The sequence below is a fragment of the Acanthopagrus latus genome, chromosome 8, assembly GCF_904848185.1.
Source record: "Acanthopagrus latus isolate v.2019 chromosome 8, fAcaLat1.1, whole genome shotgun sequence".
NCBI lineage: Eukaryota > Metazoa > Chordata > Actinopteri > Spariformes > Sparidae > Acanthopagrus > Acanthopagrus latus.
Window position 1 is genome coordinate 18,848,816 of NC_051046.1, and position 20,586 is coordinate 18,869,401.

General features: G+C 40.4%; 1 protein-coding gene across 9 annotated transcripts in view; it reads right to left on the reverse strand.

The window, feature by feature from the left end:
* The window catches only part of LOC119025078 (ethanolamine kinase 2-like), a 46,592-nt gene extending 26,350 nt beyond the window's left edge, over positions 1-20,242 (reverse strand). For 2 of the 9 annotated variants that reach the window (XM_037108402.1, XM_037108401.1), the window contains exons 1-3: positions 6,437-7,419; positions 2,044-2,306; positions 501-653 (exon numbers count right to left, since the gene is read on the reverse strand). In XM_037108402.1, coding sequence (XP_036964297.1) covers positions 501-653; positions 2,044-2,306; positions 6,437-6,577 — 557 coding nt within the window. In that variant the 5' untranslated portion in view covers positions 6,578-7,419. Of the gene's footprint in view, positions 1-500; positions 654-2,043; positions 2,307-3,491; positions 3,578-6,436; positions 7,420-19,533; positions 19,657-19,741; positions 19,822-20,108 lie in introns of those variants that run through there. The other 7 variants (XM_037108407.1, XM_037108406.1, XM_037108409.1 and 4 more) reach the window with 6 other exon arrangements.
* Between the last annotated feature and the right edge of the window lie 344 nt (positions 20,243-20,586).

Genomic DNA, 20,586 nt, shown 5'->3' on the forward strand with positions numbered 1-20,586 from the left:
GTTTGGGGTTGTCATGGCTGTTTTGGCTCTGACTGAACCACCAACCTAAAATATGTGCATTTGACAACCTGTTAATAAGACTCAGCAATCAACTATGTGTCTCCAGAGTCACTCACCCTGCCCTTTCGCCAGTCCTAAACCTGAAGTTAAACCCTTGGTAGATATACAAAAAAGTAAAATAGTTGTTAAGGTTTAAGGTGGCGGGTCATGTCATTGGTTTAACATTCTTTGGCAGAACTAACACCATTTTGCTGATTTAGTCCAGCAAATCCATTATCCAGACCTAATTTCAGAGCCAAAGTCTGAGCTTCCAAGATAAAGTTTGGCTTAGAAAAGCTACTGTTGAGGTGGTCTTAGGCAATGCCAGTGCTACTGCTCAGTGGTCAATGTAAGGCTGTGGTTGCACAGTAAACATTAATACGTTGTGTTCAGAAAGCAAACGTGTTCAGATGACTGATGTGCGATATCCATAACACCAGAACATTGAGACGATTTTGTACCTCTTCATGCAGCTCTGCTCAGCTGGGCTGCTGTGGACGCTGCTCTGCACCAGTGTGAGAAAGTGGGACATTTTTGTCCAGAGCAGAGGTTCAACAGGCCGACCACATTTTGGCTGGATAGAGTGGATTCTCCCCATCTCTGCTGCGATCAATCTGCGGAGAGAAAACATTTTCTCAGATGAGCCTGGCTGACGCTGTTATTGCACAAACAACCATTATCAGAGTAGAAACATAACTCCCTTTCCATTTAGCGCTCTTATCTTGTTCTTCTTCTCAAAAAATGGGCCTTGTTGCATTGGTGACCTTTTGACTACTTGAGTGCTCATTCTCGAGGCATCTTAGCTGTGACACTAAGTTTTCTGGGTATTCCCCACAGAGGGTATCAGGCAGAGCAGGTGATTGATGGGTATCGTGGCCCTGGCTGTTCAGCCTTGGATGGCTGTGTTGTGTCCCACTATCCTCTGGAGAGAATAATGACGCTGGCCTGTTATCACGAGGATAATGAATGAAACCAGGGGCACGACTAAACAACATTGCTCAAAATGAAACATGACTCAAGTGAAGTAATTAAAAAAAAACAAAAAAAAACCACCTGCATCAGCACAATAGAATTGCTCAACATATATGCACACACACACAACCTCATGACACCGCTATCTGTTTTGTTAGAGAATAAATGTTCAAGGTTTCACATCACTCTCAAAAAACCTGTTGAATTTGCACAGCTTGACAACTGAATGGACCTGAAAATAGTATCCATTGGCATCATTCAGCTATTGTTGTGTTGCCTGTGGTAGTGATGGTATTGAATGACCAAACTTCACACATTCAGCATGTTACCCGTGGTAAGTGGTGTCTTAGCTGACACTGATATTATGTTTTCACTTATAAAGCTTAAATTGAAACCAGGTAGCCATTTATGCTCAATTATTACATCAACAGGCCACTATGACTTTTACTGAGATGGTAAGGCATATTGAATACATTTGGCACAGTTCGCTTGTGTCAAATGTCATCTCATGTGCCCCAAACACAAAGATTTGTCGACACAGCCTCTGTGATCCAATCACAGGGTGTGTCTAGTTGTGTCTTACAATATAAACAAATAGGAAGTTGAATAAAGGAGATTGTTTGTGGCATTTTTTAACCAGTGTAAAACATTGGTTAATGTTCACGTGTTTTTCCAATCCTAGTTTTATGGTTAAATATGTTTTTTCCTCTTTTTTTGCCTTCATTGTTTAATTACAGTATATAAACAACAATCATAAGAAAATACCATTTCCAAGGCCAACTACTCATGTAGTATTTGAAAATTCTGCACACATCTTATTTCGTATTCATCTCTTTAACTATGAACTCTAAAGAAACATTTTTGTCCATTTTATGACCAAATTGTGGAACTCTGGTCATCATGTTGGTGCTTGAACGGTTTCATTTCTAGCTGTGAATGACAATGTGAACCAGCACATTCACTAAAAAAAATTGTACACCTGCTCAGCACATTCAAATAATAGAAATAAATCCAAATTTAAAAAGCATAGACCTGTAGATGGAGGGCTGCCGGAGCAGCTCATCATCTAGCACTGTTCCTCGAACAAACTCGTAGCAGATGCCATTCTGGAAGCTGCAGTAGATCTGAGGACCACAGCCATGGGCATGGAAGACCTGGAACATCTCCACCTCCCGGTTCCGGTTCACGAAGAGCTCTGTCATTTTGCCGTACAGACGCACCAGAACACAACCAGGCTCCTGGAGAGAGCCCACGTAGCAACCAATCAGCCGGTTGGTGATTCCTTCTGTGAATGTCTGGAATAAAAGGAAATCAAAGGGGAAAAAATCGGCACTGACTTTCTATCAACTTTGAATATTGATGCTTAACAGACAACAGCTGTGACAACGCAACCTCTTGTAAAAAGGGAGACTTGTCTTAATGATAGCATCTATGCTATTACATGTGGACAACACAACTGCAGTTTGCTCGAGCCATTTTAGTTTACGGGCAGTTCTGTAAAAGTTCAATAGCCCACTACCAAACCTCAGTCTGAGTTATTCAAATCACACTGAACATGGTTACCCTCAGAGCTTTAGAAGGTAAATAAGTGCAACCAACAGATGCAGTATGTTTCATTTAAGGAGCCGGATTTCAGCTTTCTGGAACGTATCATTTTACAGGCTGCTAATTTACTACTGTTATGGCTCATTTAACTAAATTTTCTACTGACCTACCATCACAGGCACAGCATTGTGCAAAAGCAAACTACAGAAGCAAAGTGGTCATTTACCAGTAATTGTGTAGTAGAAAAGAAACTTGAGAATATACATGTGTACTTTGAATGAGAGTTTCTCAAATATGTAAAGATCCTCACAGATGTGGACATGCTTCCACAACTTGCAAGACATCAGCAGTAGTACTATAGTATAGAGAACTCAAAAACAATAAAAATGCAATAATAAAATACTCAAAACCACTTAATGATACAAGGAAATGGCCAACCAAGTATTTTGTCCCCCAAGTATTAAGAAAAAGGATAAGAAGCATAAAGTAGCATAAAAATGAAATACTTGAATAAAGCACAAGCACCTTAAAATCATAATTATTACTTATTCCATATTATTCCATATATTACTTATTCCATCAATATATTTATCGATAATTCACAAATTGGCATTACCAGTATTTGTGCCTAAAGAAAAGTGAAAATGATGTTTCTGTTAAAATGATATGTCAGCTATCCCCGCGACCCTGCAGAGGATTAAGCGGCGTACATATAATGTGTACAGATGATGGATGGATGTCAGCTATACTGCAAGATATCTAAAAACGGCAAAGCAGGTTACTGCACAGGGGAACCAGACTCACTCAGGCCCCCCAAGAGTGTTAAGTTCACTTTTGGTGGCTGTGGCTTATTAGCATCAAAAAGATTATTTTTTAATTTTAGTTTTATTGTCACTAGTAAAGTAATAAATCAACAAGTGTAAGGCTAAACATACCAGGGAGACACAGGGAACTCCACAGGCAACACAGGTAGTCACAAACAGCACACAGGATGGGGGACAGGTGAAACGCAGACAAACCTCTGAAGAGGGAGGAGAAAACACTGGATAACACACGGAGCGATTAACGAAATGAGCACAGGTGAGGAGAAGAAAGGGGAACAGACAAAGGGAGGAAGTAGAAAGCAACACATGACACACAAGCACAAAAATACCAGGAGTGAGAGTCAAATGACATAAATTCCAAACCATGACATTTATATTGTGCTCACATGGTACATATTCTGAAATAAAGATGTCATTTTAATCCCAACAATCCCTCCCAACAAATCTGTAACCGACATATTGTCAAGATATTCTCTGTGAACAGGACAATAGTCTGAAATCCTATTTGTTTATCTCTGCCCTAACGTTGGTTAGTGTTAGGATTAGTTATTTTAGAGACCCCCAAAAAACTCAGATTATAACTTGAACCCTGCCTTTAACAGTTAATCAAAAATTAAAATTGAATCCAGTTAATAAAGTAAATGAACATAAAATGTACCTTGCATGTGGAAAAACAGACAAGCATGCACAGGTACACAGTACATGCCACGGCAGGTGAATGACAGATATGTTAACAGATGCACAGCTGTAGAGAGCAGCAGACTGAATGAGTTGACGTCACTCATCACACTCGCAGCACAGCCTGAACCGCTCCGTGTGTGTACACAACAATACCGCAGTGACCGCTGTTTGCCTGCGAAGGCCTCATCGGACATTTGTTGTCATCCAGTGGTTTCCCAAAGTCTCTCATTCTCTGCCACAGTCCCCAAGGCATTCTGTGAGCCTCAGACAGGCAGGCCCACAGTTTCTCATCAAGATGGAGGGTGAACAAACATGCCCACCTTGACATCTGATCAAGTATTTATACAGTGGATGGAGGGTAACGTGCATTCTTTCCGCTAGCTTCGACATTGTTTGCAAATTCCTTTTGTCTCTTATTTTCATTGATTAATTTGAAAACCAAAACTCACTTTTTAAAGCTCTTCCTAAGCTTGAACTCTGAACATGTGAACCTAAACTGCTTTCATCAATGTGCTGAAACAAGCTATGCAAATACCACACTCCCTTTTGTAATGATTTGTTTCAGCCTTGCCTCTTGATTTGCTAATACATTTTTTTTTCTCTTGGCAATAATTTTAATTAAATCTTTTGTGTGAAGCACTGTCGCTTTATCTTTTTTAACAATCTCTCCTGTGTAAATTTGTCTTGTGTTACGTAGTTTTCCGCTCCTTTAAAAGTTAAAGTGCATATCAGGCATTCAAATTGCCTCAACTTGTTTCACCTTGAGCTTGATGTTTTGTTTCATTTCTCACAAAGACAGATTATGAAGTGATTCACAGGAAGGCATAAAAAAAACAAGAATAGTAAAATAGATTCAAAGATGAAATGCAAGATACAACAGAAACGAAGGGCACGTGCAACAGTAAGAGCTGTCCTTCACTTGTACTCTCAGCTGAACACAATACATCATTAAAGGGACTGTTGAGGGCTGAAGAGAAACATCTACTCCTCTGTGTACATTACAGGACCTGGTGTAGATTGAGAGGTCACCCACCCAATGTTCTGTCAAATAACAAACACAAACCCTATTTCTCTGAAAGATTGGACCTTGTGTTTGCACATGGGACCAGGCTGGGATTATCCTGTTCTGACAACATTACGCATCTGTTCCCAGGGCTAAGAAATAAAAGAGAGGCACCTTTATTGACTTGTTACCTTGGATTTTCTGCTGATATTTCAGCATTAAGTAAGATGTCATTCAATAACATGCTAAATGTAAAGAAGATGAGACACTTCAGTTTCAGAGGTTGCTTTTGTGTAAAGATACCAATCATACAACATCAGAGGGACAGAGGCAATTTACAAATGTCACAGTGACAATGACAAAGACAGGTGTGCCAGCATGATAACGTGGCATTCAACATCTCATTAAGAGTTAGTCGAGCACACTCTGACGAGATGCAGTCAATTGAAGGGACACTTGAATGTGAACTTGATAAAGCCTTAATGTAGCTGACTAAAAATGTGCCGGCCAAATTTTTTTTAATGGATCTCAAAAATGTAAGGGATAATACCCGGTGAGTTGCCCATTATCAGGAATTAATGGTCGACGCAAGGACGCTGGAAGTCAGCAACAAGGTGAGGGTGCTGAGGGGTCAGTCATTTTCAAAAATCTTCAGTGTTTTTTTGTATTGATTTGATTGGCCAGGATAACTTTTACCTAATAGTTTTCAACAACCATTTACAACGATGAAAATACACAGTTGGAGCACTAACACACTATAGGTCAAAGCAGCTAAATCAACAGCAGCATGGAGATGAAGAGAGAATTATATTTCCAAGACTCCCTTACGCACAATTTTGTGAGTTGAAGAGTTGGTGAAAGTTAATGAACTCTGTGAAATGTGGACTTTGAGAGTCAGCCAGGACTGATACTCAGTCCTAAAATATAATTTCACAGCACGTTAAACCACAAGATAAGCTAGCTAATAAGCATATCCGCCGTCCCCGAATCAATAAAAAATCTTCATGATCAAATGACCAGCTGGCTGCAGTCAGAACTGGAGTTGAATAGCAAAGTCAGTTCCCCAAGATGTTTACTAACCTTTTCATGAGCTATACATTACTTATCATGGACAATAAGACATTATGTGATAAAAAGCATATGCATTTTGTGTAATGCTCAAGCTGTATAATACCAGGTGAGCAGAGGTTTTATGAGTCCCAGCAGGAGAAGGTTATCTGAGTGGCCGAGCCTCCAACAACTGAAATACCAAACAACCAATATACAGATACAATCATGGACAAATAGTACTGTCTATTGAGATACTTTTGATTATCTTTTTCTCTGCAGAGTGGGCAGTGAATCACGGGTGCTGACACAAACTTTCACTTGCCTTCATCTGAATGTCCTGTGCCTTCCAGTGAGGACGGAGTTTTCTCAAGAGGCCCAGGATTCCCTCACGAGGTTGCAGCTCGTCGATACCGACATCCACATGGAGAAGCCGCTTCCCAGCACCAGCAGACCCTCTGTCCATTTTCAACAAGTCTTAGATTTCCGCCCAACTCAGTTCTATGTGCAGCTGAATTATGTCCACACCATCCAGATGTGGGCCAGAGTGAGGCAGACAGGGCTGAATGATCCAAAGCAGGGGTCTTATCGATCAGAACACATTGATAGCCATCAATGGTGTTTACGAGCCACTGAAATTGTCCACTTGTTCGTCCAGTGACTCAGCAGCCCACCTTGCTTATCAAGGGCCAAGGGCTGCTCCCATTCAAAAGTCAATGTTCCCGTGGAGGTCTTCATCCCCACTGCTGCAGAGTTTACACATTAACCACCGGTGGTTGGAGCTCTGCTGCAGGCACGTGCAGTGGTAAACACAGTTCAACAAGAGAATCTGCAAACTCTTTTGATAATCAGTTAACACTCTCAGCCTATAAACAATTGTCAAACATTTGCTGGTTCCAGCTTCAAGGATTTGCTGTTTTTCTTAATCAGGACCCCTTTAGTCGATGGTGTTGACGTGATGAATGGACATTTACAATATGACATGTTCAGCTACAGTTGCAGGTCCCAAGATCAACTGCAAAAACAACTGTTTGAATAGTGTACTTGTGTACTTAGTATAAAGTGCATGGCAAGGTTGTGTCACTGCCACAATCATGAAGCAAACACAAACTACCACCTGCTGCTGACAGAAAACTTGTCATGCTGGTCAAGACTCAAACAAAAAACTAAAGTCTGCAGTGAATTACGAGCTGCTGGAAGACAGGTGTCAGTGTCCACAGTCAAGCGCGTTTTGCATCAACATGAGTTGAGAGGTTGTTGTTCAACAAAGAAGCCCTTCCTCCAGACAAAGCACCTTGAAGCTCAACTTAAGTTTGCTGCTGATCACACGGACAAAGAGAAACTTTCTTGAGTGAAACTCTGCTGTCTGTGATAACACCAATGTCTGACATTACAGGAATGGTACCAACTGTAGCAACTTCACTGCTGGACTTTAGTTACGTGTCTGGCATCATATGCCATCAAAGGGGGTAATGCAACAATAACATACATCAAAATGTGGGACTGTAATGCATAGATCAGCAATACTGATGTAACATGAGCTAGCCAGCGAGAGTAGTGAGTGACTGAGACATTAGCAAACTGCTCCCGATTGTTATACTTGTTACAAAGAAAATAACCACAGAACCTTGAAGCGACAGAGAGATCAAGTAACCCACGGTTTGAAGTTCTTAAGAATCTCTGTTTGGAGGGCCGTGTGGCTCAGACCCCTCTATCTCATCAAGAATCAAGACACCCTGCCTCAAGAACGTACAAAATGGACTGGATGTCTTTAAACAGATGTTATGCGCTGTCAGCCATGAAGACGTGACACTTGTGTCCAAATTGAGCTCTGCATATATTCTCTCCTAAAACTCTCTGCAGTTAATTTAGGCACAGCTCTCTGATACTCGATGCCCTACCACGCTGTTCTAACATGGGGAAAAAAAAAAAAAAACGGAGCATGCTGCAAAACATCGCTGCACTAAGTCCCAGAGGCTGGATACAGAATTAAGGCTACAGCTTACTTTGTTGAAGTTTATTCAAGCTAAAAAGTAGGCATACGACAAAAATCAGCCCAATAAGGCGACTTTTGATCATTTTCAGATGCATAACATTTTGGCTTGTGCACAGCGCCAGCAAAGACTTTAAAAGGGTGGAGTCCATTGTTTAACCAAAGACATCTTGTCATCTAGAGGACCCATTTAAATATCATACAATTAGTCGGCTTAAACATGACCTTTCATGCTCACTCAATGCCATGGAACATTTCAGCATGATCACTCTGTAAACACAAAACGAATTTCATAAACATTGGAGCAGCATGTTCTCAGTCTGTTAAATTATTTAGATGTTGGGCCAATGTTTACCATTTTGCATCATTACTGTAATTGCCTAGAAGTCACGAATGTGGTGATCATCTTGAACCGAATACTTCTGCAAGCTTTTAGACGCAAATGAAATTCACTTGCCATCAAAGAGCGTCTCATCATCAAAGATGTTGTGTATTGAAAGAGAGATGAGTGTCTCGATTAAAAATGTAAGGGTCAGGCAGTAGAATCGAGTAGTGCAGTCTGTGTTTGTGTTGCTGCATGTACCTCTCAAACACAGACGAACAAGAGGGCTGGTTTGAAAAAGAGATGACACACAATCGCCCAAGCGTGCATGAATATACTGTTATGACACTTTGCAGACAGATTCACTTACTGTATGTCTGGCTTGTCTTTTTTTCCCGTCCCTCGTTATTGTTCAATACGGAGCCTGCAGACATTAACATTTGGGCCTTTGAGCCTTGAAAATTAATCATTTATGAAAGGATCGACAAAGTACCAGTTGTGTTGAAGGCAGCATGAAAGAGTAATAAAACTGAGTTAATGTTGCTGGAGTTTCTCTTGACTTCTTGACATTACTTAGACGATCACAGAAGTCATTTAAAGCATAGAACCAGGTACAACTATTGAAGGAAATATGGAATTAAAATGAGTGGGAGTAGAATAATAGAAGAGAGGACTGAAAGATTTCACTATCTGCAAATCTTATTTTGCTGATGATAAATGACCGTATATCCTCACTTTTCTTTTCTGATGGAAAGTCACTACTAAACATTTTCCAAGCTGGGACGTAACCGAAACAGCAGCAGGTTGTGCTTAATGGTTGCAACTTTCCATCTTAAAGGATAAGGCTGGAGCCATTTTTAATTTTTGTTATTTTTAACAAATCCCATAAAATGACAAAGATAAAAAAAATAAATAAATAAATGTGAAAGTCTTTCTTGCAATTCTGCTCGACTATTCTAGACTGTTAGTGGCTATCAGCCCCAATTCCATATTCTCCCATGGACAATGACTTTAAAAACTAAACAAACATGCCTTTCATTTTTAAAATATTTTCCTTAAAGAGTTGGGGAGAAAACTGTGAATTTGTTGGGGACTATTTTGAGCAGTTTTTCCTAATCATCAGTGTGGTCGAAGATCTTTGCAAAAACAGCTCAGCTACACTCATCAATTGGCATTCAGGTGGCTTTGTTTGGATATAGCTAATGAGCTCACACACTTGTTATCATTTAGTAACATAACACATGATAAATGCCAATCTTTTTAAAGCATCCTAGATGTTCTAACATCTTTGCCATATTCGACAGTGTTACAAAATTCACTTAAGTTCTGTGGTCACTTTTAAGAATTCCTGGCAGGATGTGACTGAACTGACAGTTTAACAAGCCAATAGACCGTACAATCAGAAATACCTATACAAAATCAGTTATTACAGAAGCAAAGGAAGAAGTCAGGTAAGACTTAGACTTAGTTATTTTAACCCAACCCAGGATTATTTTCTAAACCTAGCTATGTAGTCTTCTTGTCTAAACCTAACCAAACTGCAGATGTACAACACTGGTCCAGTGCACCTGTCGCTCGTCCACTGGTCACGTCGCTTTGTCATTTTGCAAGTCACAAACAACCGACCGACAATTTAGAAGTTTTGGTTGTAGGATGTTTTGAGAAACATGAATCCAGAGGTGTGTGGAACAGAGGTCAATTCACCAGGAATGTTGATTAAAAAACTGAACTAAGCGTTACAGTCCAGCACTACAATTCCATGTATGATGCTGATGGTATAAGGTAAAAGCATTCACCCTGTTCTATAACTCCAGCTCTCCAGCATCCACCATTTGCTAAACACAAAGAACAGCTGAGGCTGATGGGAATGTCACTGAAGTATGAATATGAATGGCTGAACTTAAATTTCATGGCAATCCATCCAATAGTTGTTTAGGAATATGACTCAGAACCATAAATATGGACCTCTTGGTCACACTAGAGGAGAAGTCAGGGGAATCATTTTATTCATATGGTTCATCCTCTTGGCACAAAATGTCAACCCATCCAGTAGTTGTAGACTTTGACCCGTTGGTGGAGCTAGACAAGAGAAATCTAAGGCTCATCAAAAGTAACTGGGATTCATCATGCGGACACCGCGAATAACTGCACTTAATTTCATGACCACCCATGCAAAGTTTATATAAACGTATAATTCACTAAACAACAAAAGCACCAAAATCAACCGACAACCACATTTCCATCTTTAAAGCCGCTAGCACGGTGTGCCTATTTTGCAAGGTCTTACCAACGGTGAACTGCATCTTGTTTTGTTATAAATTGTTAATATGGAATGTAAACTGAATCCCAGTTATGTGCGGAGATGCTTGGAGAAGAGCTGTATACAGAATCAGAAAATGTGGAGAGTTTTTAATTTTATTTCCCGAAAAAGCAAGAAATTGTTATGGCTGTGGGCATCCTGCAGCACATTCACAACACAGAAGAACATTCAAGGGGTCATTCAAAGTAAGGTAAAATAAATGACGTGAAAAATTGTCTAACCTTGACTTTTAAATACCAAGTCTTCTCTAGTTAGTCTTTTTTTGATGAATAAAGAATACAACTGAATGAGATCACATTTAAAGTGCAGTCAGTGTGAATTCCCTCGATTAGAACATTTTCTTCAGAAGAACTTTGAATTATTTTTCATTAGCACCAACAGACTCTTTGTGGTGTATGTTTATCAAACGCATGAGCAAAAAGGGTCTTTTGTTGATGTGCACTATATGTCTTGGCTTCACGTTTTTGTTTTTTCTTTTCTGAATATCATGCTTCAAATTCCTTTATAGCATATCGCCCATATCTTTTATCATTCCAACACGGGCACTTGTTCAAGTGATATCAGAAATCTTTACATTTTAAAAGATAACATATTTTTTCCTTATTCATACAGAGCACTCAGTTATTTGAAGGTAAACCCCCACAAAAAGAACTGTGACATTAATAACATTAATATAATACTACTGTACTTCAGTATGTAGATGAGACACCAATGTTTTTAGAAAGTGTACTGTTTTTTTTTTTAGAATTGAGATTATACTTACTAACTCTAACGCTACCAAAATAGCAATAAAGGAATATTTTATCTTTGACAAAGATAACATTTTTCTTAATGTATACATCAAACCACTTCATCAACTGTCTTAACAATTTCAAATGAATCTGTCCATCATAACACTTTATGAAACAGAAAATACCTGGCTCCTTTCTTCCCCGAGCTTCTCGCTGTCTTTCAGAAGTTTTTGAAAAGAGAAAATTCCCTTTTATTATAAGGCAAACAGTTGTTGGTGTCCTTTATCAAACAGCTCTTTGAAGAGAGAAAGAGAGTGAGAGCTATGCAGACATTTAACCTTTTTATATAGTCTTACAATTGGGGCTGTCAAGGCCTTTCATTTGTGAAGTTCCTGTGGAAAAATCAGGGAGCTTGGACTCATTACATCCACCGGTACAGTATATTTATATTTCAGCTCCAATCAAAACTAGCCAATATGCCATCCCTATGTATTTTCTCCTCTGAGCCCTGCCTCCCCACTATAATTTCCACCGACATTTTGTGTGCAAATGCAGTAATAGACACATTTATCACATCAAAAGGGATTCAATTTTCTTTTCAATCATCCACCGGTATGAATAGCGCCACATCCTCTGTGGCCAACAATGAGGGGCCATTACCGTGAGCCAAAGGATGGCTTCGCCTTCTCTTTGCATTCAAGGGGAAAGTGTGTCAAACTGTTTGCCAACGTTTGTTCTAGGCAAATGGAGACTGCTTTCAGACAGGTTAGTATCCAATTTTATTGTCAGACAAATGTCATTTTTGTTTGGGGCCGCGGTAATCATTGGGCTCAGACACCGGTGTTCCTCGACGGTAAAGCCGGCAGTTAGTCCATTTAATACTCTAACTCTCATGTCAGGAGCAGTTTGCAAAGTCCAGACATGACACCCGCTGTCTCTTCATTATGTGAAGTGGGTGACATGCAGGATTCAGGCCTCAGCCATCGGGGGAGGGGCTGGGAGGCTAATTGCCAAAGACATTGTTGATCTGCATGGGGAAGGAAAATACTTTGCATCTGCAATTAATTGTTCCCTCACACTGACAGATCAGAGATGTTGCGCAGTGACGTGTGTCACGTCTTGGAGCAGCTGCAGGAGTGTTCATTAATTTTACTGCACAATATTCATTTCTAGGTGGGGACTTTTGCTTAGAATTAAAATGTACTAAATGTAGACATGATTGGTCTGCATAGCTTTGGGTGCTTTGTAGACAATATCCCAATATATTTTTAGTTTCAAGTCATCCCCTGAACTAATCAAAATAATCAAGTCCTAGACTTTTTTACTACAAGGTCCCTGAATACACGATCCAGCAACTTGAAGATGACGAGAGGTAACATCCCTAAGAGACCAGGGAAAGGAAATTAAAGATGTTTCTAACTTAAAAAAAAAAAGAAAGAAAGAAAAAAAAGGACTAGAAAGCTTTACTGTGAAAACAGCTTCCTTCAACCCATTTTTTTGTTTCTGGTTAGGTGGTGACCTTAGTGACCATAGCAATTATGATGGGAACAAAAGAAGAAGTCGGCATCTGAGGGGGGAGGGGATGGATGGGTTAAACACAGGACTTTCACCCAGGAGACTGCTGTTTGAGTCCCGAAAGTCAACAGTAAGTTATTTTCACCAGACAACTTTTTAATTTTTCACCCCTCCTTGGGTCTCCTGTGGTATTACTGATGGTGTTAGCAATATGGCGACCACTAGAAGCCTGGCTACTGGGAAAAGAATTCCTCCTCTATTCTAATTTTTTGCAATGGCAGACTGACTTAATCCAGTCGATTTTCTTCAGCCATCACTGCAATCAGTATTTACTTCAGATAGGAAGGAGGGTATCTGCAACGCTCACCGCTTTGAATCAAAAAAGTTGTCTATTACCGGTAAAAGTTACGTCACGTTCATAATGTGTCATAAGTAACATTCTGACCAAACATAATCCTTCTTTTAGGAGCGGTGATACATAGCGTCACTGTGTAAGTTTGGTTCAGTGTTGCTGTAACAGATTCTGCATCGGGTTCCAAATCGCATCGTAACGTGTTCATTCTGTGATTCAAGTAACAAGTAAGTCAAAAAAAAAAGGTGAATAAAATGAGGCAGCTGCTCTGTTTCTCTCCTGTTTCGCAGCAGGTAGCTGATAAACCTACAGTTGTGTCAGTGTGCATGCCTGGCTAGCTAATTCACTGTAGCAAGATGGCAGAGAAGACAGCATTAACTTTGTGTTTATTTTTAATAAATAACATCACATTGAAATGAACATTGTGCCTGAAAAGATATGGGTTGCAGAGTTATCGATTGTGGGCCGTAAAGAAGGCTACAAAATGATGCCAGAGTCAAAGACAATATAACCAAAGGGGTTTTACCGTTATCTTTGGTCACACTAAAGTACTTATTTTTCTCAGCAGATAATACAGTAACCCAACACTGTTCATCAAAACATTGCATCTAGGATTTTGACTTCTTCACTCTGCAGAGGAATGTGGCATTTGACATATTATGTATTGGGGAATGCTAAATATTTTTTCATGCATACTAAAGAGTACACTAGTACGGGTACTGTGATGCAGCTAAATACTTAGTTCTTGATAAAAGACCATAAGGTTTTACCTTAGAGAGAGACAAGTGTGATGACTGAAGTCCAGAGACCACCAGGGTTGTTTCTTAACAGGTTAATGATTCAGTGCTTCAGACTGTTTTATTCAGTTTATGCTGATTTATGCTTTGCAGGCATTTTCCTGATTTCTTACATTGTTTTTTTTGTTTTCTTTCTTTGAAAATGTACCACACTGTCCAAACTACTGTTGCTCTGTACAAAGCTTTTACATAGAATCACATACAAGTGAATAAAAACTCTCTGATTCCTTTGAGGATTTAAAACCCTCAGATGATTCCAAAGCATTACTCTTGTCTTAATTCTATCAAACAAAGCATATAAGGATTAAAATGATGCCAGTGTCGGCACCAACACGCTCGTTTTTGCAGAAATCGTCTCTACAGTTTCCTCTCATCTCCTGCCACAGCTTATGCATGCTCCCTTGCTGCCAAAACCACCCGAGCCACAGCTGATGAGGTCATCCACGTAGCCAGCACCGGACGGGCCCTGAAAGCTCTGCTTAATCTGATATCATTGGCAGACTGAAGCCTAACCAGCTCCATCTCTCGCCACAATCTTTCGGGGTGTTCACCATCCAACAATGCTGTCTTGTCTCGGCCTCGGCGGACTCTTCGGGGCTCCCTCGTAAAGCTAAATTCTGCTCACTTTATAAGCTTGAACTTGTGCTTGTGATGCTGTTTGCAGGGAGCAGCGCAGGCGGTTGGGACAGTTTATAGAGCATGGCGGCATGGCGGTAACGCTGAAACGCTCTGGAAATGAAGAATGAGCCACGAAACCACGTCAGCACACGAGGCAGAGGTACTTTTATGTTAAGTAGAGTGTGTTCGAGTTGCGGTCTGGCTACCGAGTTATGTTAGATGTTGAGGAAATGAACAATCATTCTCTGGATTGAAATCAAACTGGAGGAGAGAAAAAAAAAACATGTCTTATTAATGACAAATTGAAAATAATAAATAATGCAGCGTAAAGATGCAGTGATTTATTTGACTGGCTCGTGTATTCTGCAGGCCAGCTGCGGATTATCTTTAAAATACTGTATAGCTTCAATTATCCAGTCACACATGTTCACGTTCTGTCTTCCTCCATTAAATATGCATTGCATAGGCCTGGGCCTCTGACCTTGGCTTGGAAGAGAACGCGCATCATTTCATCTTGAAATAAAAAGAGAGACTGCCAGCAATTATAGCATGTTAATTACATATTCACTTTCATCTAGCTGGAAAATCACACAGATCTGCCCTCACTGCTGCTGTTGGGTCTCTTTCGATGGGGGCTGGCGGGAGCGCTGTACTGTATTTGAAAAACATCTGTCAAGTGCTCTGTCTAGTTAATATCCACTGCTTCTTTACCTGCGTTGGTTACAAGTGCTGCTCTTGTTTAATTGTTAATGGAGAGGTGAGTGGAAAAGTAGCATGAAGTTGGTTCGATGTGGAAAGCAATGAATACTTGGGGGAAGTGTTACCAGCAGGTCGAGGATAGCCCGTCCTCATCTTGTTGAAAAGACTGTACATCTGCAGGGACATACCGGTCTATTGGAAAACACACACAGTCAACTCGCTTCCCCTCTTAATCAAGGACTCTTTATTCCGTCTACAAGTGTCTCTAATAGAGAAGGCCAGGCCAGGCTCTCAGTTGGAGTAATTTCCCCTGTCAGGGTATGTGAGGAGGACGTGGAGGGGTTTGACAAGCACTCTGCCCCCTCTATCCCCCACATATCCCCCCCCCCGTCTGTGTGTCAGAGAGTGATTTAAACAGAGATGGTAATGTCGCTGCCATGTTAGATGGGAGGGCAGCAGCGCAGCGTGCGACGAGGGAGGCCGCAGCTTCGACACTCTCTGCCGAGCAGCAGTGTGAGGCTTTATACTGGGATACATGGAACTCTGTAGTCTGCATGTGGCTGTTATACAGGGCAAGAGATGAAACAGAAAGAAAAAAAAAATGACAAGCAGCATTTCAAATCAAATGTGCCCAATAAAAGGTGTTGAACGCTGGATGGAAATGTCTTTTTTTTGAGAGAGAGAGAGACAGCAAATGAGTGCAGCTGCAGTGTTAGTCAGATGGAAGGCAATTTCATTTAAGGAATATGCTTTTTTTTTCCTTTTACATGTAAAATGTTGTGTAAGTTAAAAAGCCCAAGGTCCATGCCAAGAGAAGCTCCTCTCTCTGACAGAAAACGTTGCTCCTGAAATGCTTCGTCAGAAGTCCCGCCTTTAATTCCCTAGAATCCACTTAGAATTACTTAAATCTTTGCCCTGGAAGGAGTTGTTTTTTTTTTTTTTTTTTTTTTTCCGAAGTTCTATTTGCATCGACCTAACTGCATTCAAAAAGCTTTGTTTTAAAAAAAATACACATGCATGTGTGGACAGAGCCTTAGTTTAGGAAAAGTTAGTGGTTTGAAAAACAAACAGGAGTGTTATGTTTGAGTAATGTTTACCTAATCGTAACCAAAGCGTTTTTTATTGCCTGAACCTAACCCGCACTCAGGATGTGAATCCAATAAAAGTAGTATCTCTGCAAATATTAAGACAAATTTTGACTTTTATCAGTCATGTATTATCTCAGTAGTTAACCAGGATTATGAGCCTGTTTAAGTGACCAAGTATTCAGACATAGCTGCACACACAGATACAAGTTATTCACACTCAAACAGCCACTACACGTCTTAATGTTTAACCAGAAGAGTCACTTTGGGACACAGAAAGTTACAAACATGAGGTCAATCTGTATTTACCTTTATCCTCCCTGAAAAACTGTATCACCTGTCAATTTAATTGTCAATTTAATTTTTTTAATTTGCGAAAATTAATTAAAAAATATAAATTGAATGTGTAAGTTGTAGCATGCTGGCATTTCCTCCCATCCAGCAGAGTTTTGGGGGAAAAAAAAAATCACACAACATGTCACTCAAAATATAAATACCCCGGAGTCCAGAAACTGCTCCTGCCAATCCAAAACAGTGTCAAACACTCTCAGGCTTGTTAGACTTATAAAACTGAAAGGCTGCAGACACTTGGGCTGTTACATGATACACTCCATCATAACCGTGGACATCGACGGTTAACACACATATAGACACACACACGCGCGCACACACACGGTCTGGCGGTTTGCTACCGTCTGCAGTTACAGGCAGAGAAAACAAATACAATTCTGCTGCCTGGTCGTCTGCAGGAGAAACAATCTGTCCACAAATCCTCTGAGACACTGGAGGGAGAGAGGAAACAGGAGAGGGTGTGTGTGAAGGAGTGAGTGTGTGTGTGTGTGTGTGTGTGTGTGTGTGTGTGTGTGTGTGTGTGTGTGTGTTCATGAGAGGTTTGGGGTGGACTGGCGGACCTAAATGGAGAAAGCGTGCTGTGGCTGCCTGTTACTAGCGAGAGGGCTCAAAGGACATGTGGAGTGTGTGTTTGTGTACGTGTGTGTGTGTGTGTGTGTGTGTTATCGGCCATATTGAACAGGGGTTAAGTTAGGCCATTCTGTACATGTCTGATGGTTTTTAAAAGAGACAGTGGAAAACGTTCAATTGAAATGACCCAAACAGATTTTCTGTGTATGTGTGTAGCCTACATTTACATGGAGCATGTGTAGAAGAAAGCAAGATTGGCTTTTGTAACTTTGCAGAGATGTTCAAAAGCACAACAAGTCAGACAAAGTTTACATATACAGTGTTCTAGTAGTCCAGTCTGTTCTCTCCACTACATATCTATGTTACTCTGGAACAGAGCACAACCTTCAGCTTGGGAGCCCTCCTCCATCTGACACTAACAGAATAGAAAACTCCAGTGTGATAGACAGATGACCACATCACAAGAGTTAAGTGAGAAAATATGATTTTGTAATTCTGGGGGATTAACTTTGAAAGCATCAATGCAACACTAGTGAGGAGGAGATTAGTTTCACAGTTTCAGTGAAGGGTTTGGGTTAGCAGTCGCGTGCACAAGATGATTTTGTTTAAGAGCTAGAGTCAATGATGTCAGTGAAGGTCCTCGTAAGTTCAGAGCTACAAACGTGTGTTCGCGTGTGTGCGTACACAAGATGTTCAAGGCAGTTTTTCTCTGCCGCAATAGCCCCAGTCCCTAAAGAGCAGCAGGATCTCTCTCTCTCTCTCTCTCTTTCTGTCTCTCACACACACAGACACCAAAATGAAAAAATACAGACTTAATAAAAACACCCTTTGAAACTAACAAGACTGTGGCTTCTCAAATTTTAATCACCACATTTCATTAATTCATTCCTTTTTCCACAAGCACACACGCTCTCCGTCCAACGAGCTACTGCACGCCACGCTGGAGATTTATTTTACTGAGAGGGAAAAAATTGTAAATGTTCATTTTCTGTCACTGGAAATCAATCGCCATTGTTTATCTTTTACTTCACGGCGTGAAAAATAAATTGCATCTCTGAATATGCCAAACATTTAATCAAGGCCACACGTCTCGGGACAAAAACGAGCTGTCTGAGCGTTTATCTGCGAGTCAATTCTGACCCACACAGAGCGACCTCCTGCTGTCCTGCCTCCCACGAATTAAGGTGCACTCAGGCAACAATGAACAAATTCATGGCAGTCCATCAGGAATTCTGCTGAGCACAAAGAAGAAATGGGTTTGTTTTATCTTGAAGGCCTTTTGATAGTTTGCTGTAAACATCATAATCTACAGATCTCACATCAGATCTCTACAACTTGATATGGTGGTAGTTTTAGCACAAACCAACAAGCAGGTGCAGAGGGAAATGTATTTTGCCAAAATGAGGTTCTGCATATTAAAAGCCAGAATAATACGAGGATTTCTGGGTTTTACTGAGTGGATGCTGGCTGAACACTCACTGGGAAAAGATGTTTTCTTTTTACGTATTTTAAAGTTTGCTTGCTAGCTTGCAGTCTACTTTTACGAAACATCTTCCAACATCTGGCTTTTTTCTTTAATGTGAATGTGTTCAGTTGGAATTCAAAAGTCTCAGTCGTGCATTGGCTCCAGCTCCGATCGGCTCTGATGACAACACCTGGGCGAACATGCCAATTCTCTCCCCAGTCAATATATTTTTACGGGGAATTCCAATGTTACAAATGCTTCAATAATAATGCCTCTGTCGGGCATAATGAAAACTGAAAACTTAAGAAATGAAATGGAGGAAAGAACTCAATGGGCTTGGATTTCAAGGGTTTTAAGATAAACAGACTATTGGAAGACAAGCAACACTCTTGCACAAATAAGCACAGCCCTGATGCAGGTGGCCTGGTTGACTGGTGACTTTTGGTCAGTCAACTAGAATGTAGAGCGCTCACAGTTTCCTTCAACTAGAAAGAACAAGAGCAACGAAGACACCTCAATAAGGCCTACACAGAGCAGAGTTTCTGTGTACAGTGTGTGAAGGGCAGAATGAGATGAGAATGAGAAGAATGAGAATATCACTGACCTGGGTGCTGTTCCCCACCTCTCCTAAGCCTTCACAAAATGATGTCGTCACACTCTAATCGACAAGCTGCCCTCATTCATTACTCAGGAGACAGTCTCCACATGCTGCACACATCTGAATCCACTGTGATCAATCCAGAAAGATTGGGACATTCATTTAAAAATCAAAAACAAAGTAACAAGTACTATATAATAGAACTGAGCCTTACCAGTTGCCTGATCGGTACTGAGCATGTGCAACTCTCTTCTTCAGCAGTGGTCATCAGCAGCTCCAGAAAAAAAGACCTGTCTTATTCAGAATATCACTGATCAGGACTCACAAGCTGTATTTGATCTGCTGCCTTCTAATGTTCCCTGTTTTCACAGTGTGTTTATGATGGTGTGACACAAGGACAAACAAATCAAAATGTAAGGCAAACTCGCCTTTTTACAACGGAAACAGATCCAATCACCTGTTCTGAGTGCATTTTCTTTTAAAGCATACACATGCCAACTTTGTTTTGAAAGTGGTAAAGAGTGCCCTGTAGATTTTCATGTGAACTGACAAATGTTAAGTTTACATCCACTGTTACTCACCAAAGCCACCAAATTGTGCACATCCTGTGCACATTAGCTCTAAAATGTGTCGAATGCATTTTCTAGTATGTATTTTAAATGCAGCATTGTTTTCAGTATGTTTGCCAGCTCGCAGACTTCTTCTCCCGTCTTTACTGGTGAATTTCCATATCTTTGCATATTACCGCCACCTGTTGGTCAGTGGAACAGACATCAGCATGACATAAAAACAACAACTTATATAAAAAAATATATATGCGTATGTGTATACTCAGTGGGTGATAACAAGATTTAAAAATCCATTTAAAAATCAAAGCATTTTAAATGGAACTATAAAACTAAAAGGGAAAACTCCAGTTACTCAACCTGTAGTTTTCAAAGCATTTTGTTGTTGTACTATTTATTTTCTGCAGTATCAAGACACCTACAGTAGAATTATATCATGACAGGAGATTTCTACAGAACAGAGGTCAAAGTACTAAAGAACCAATGCATGGCA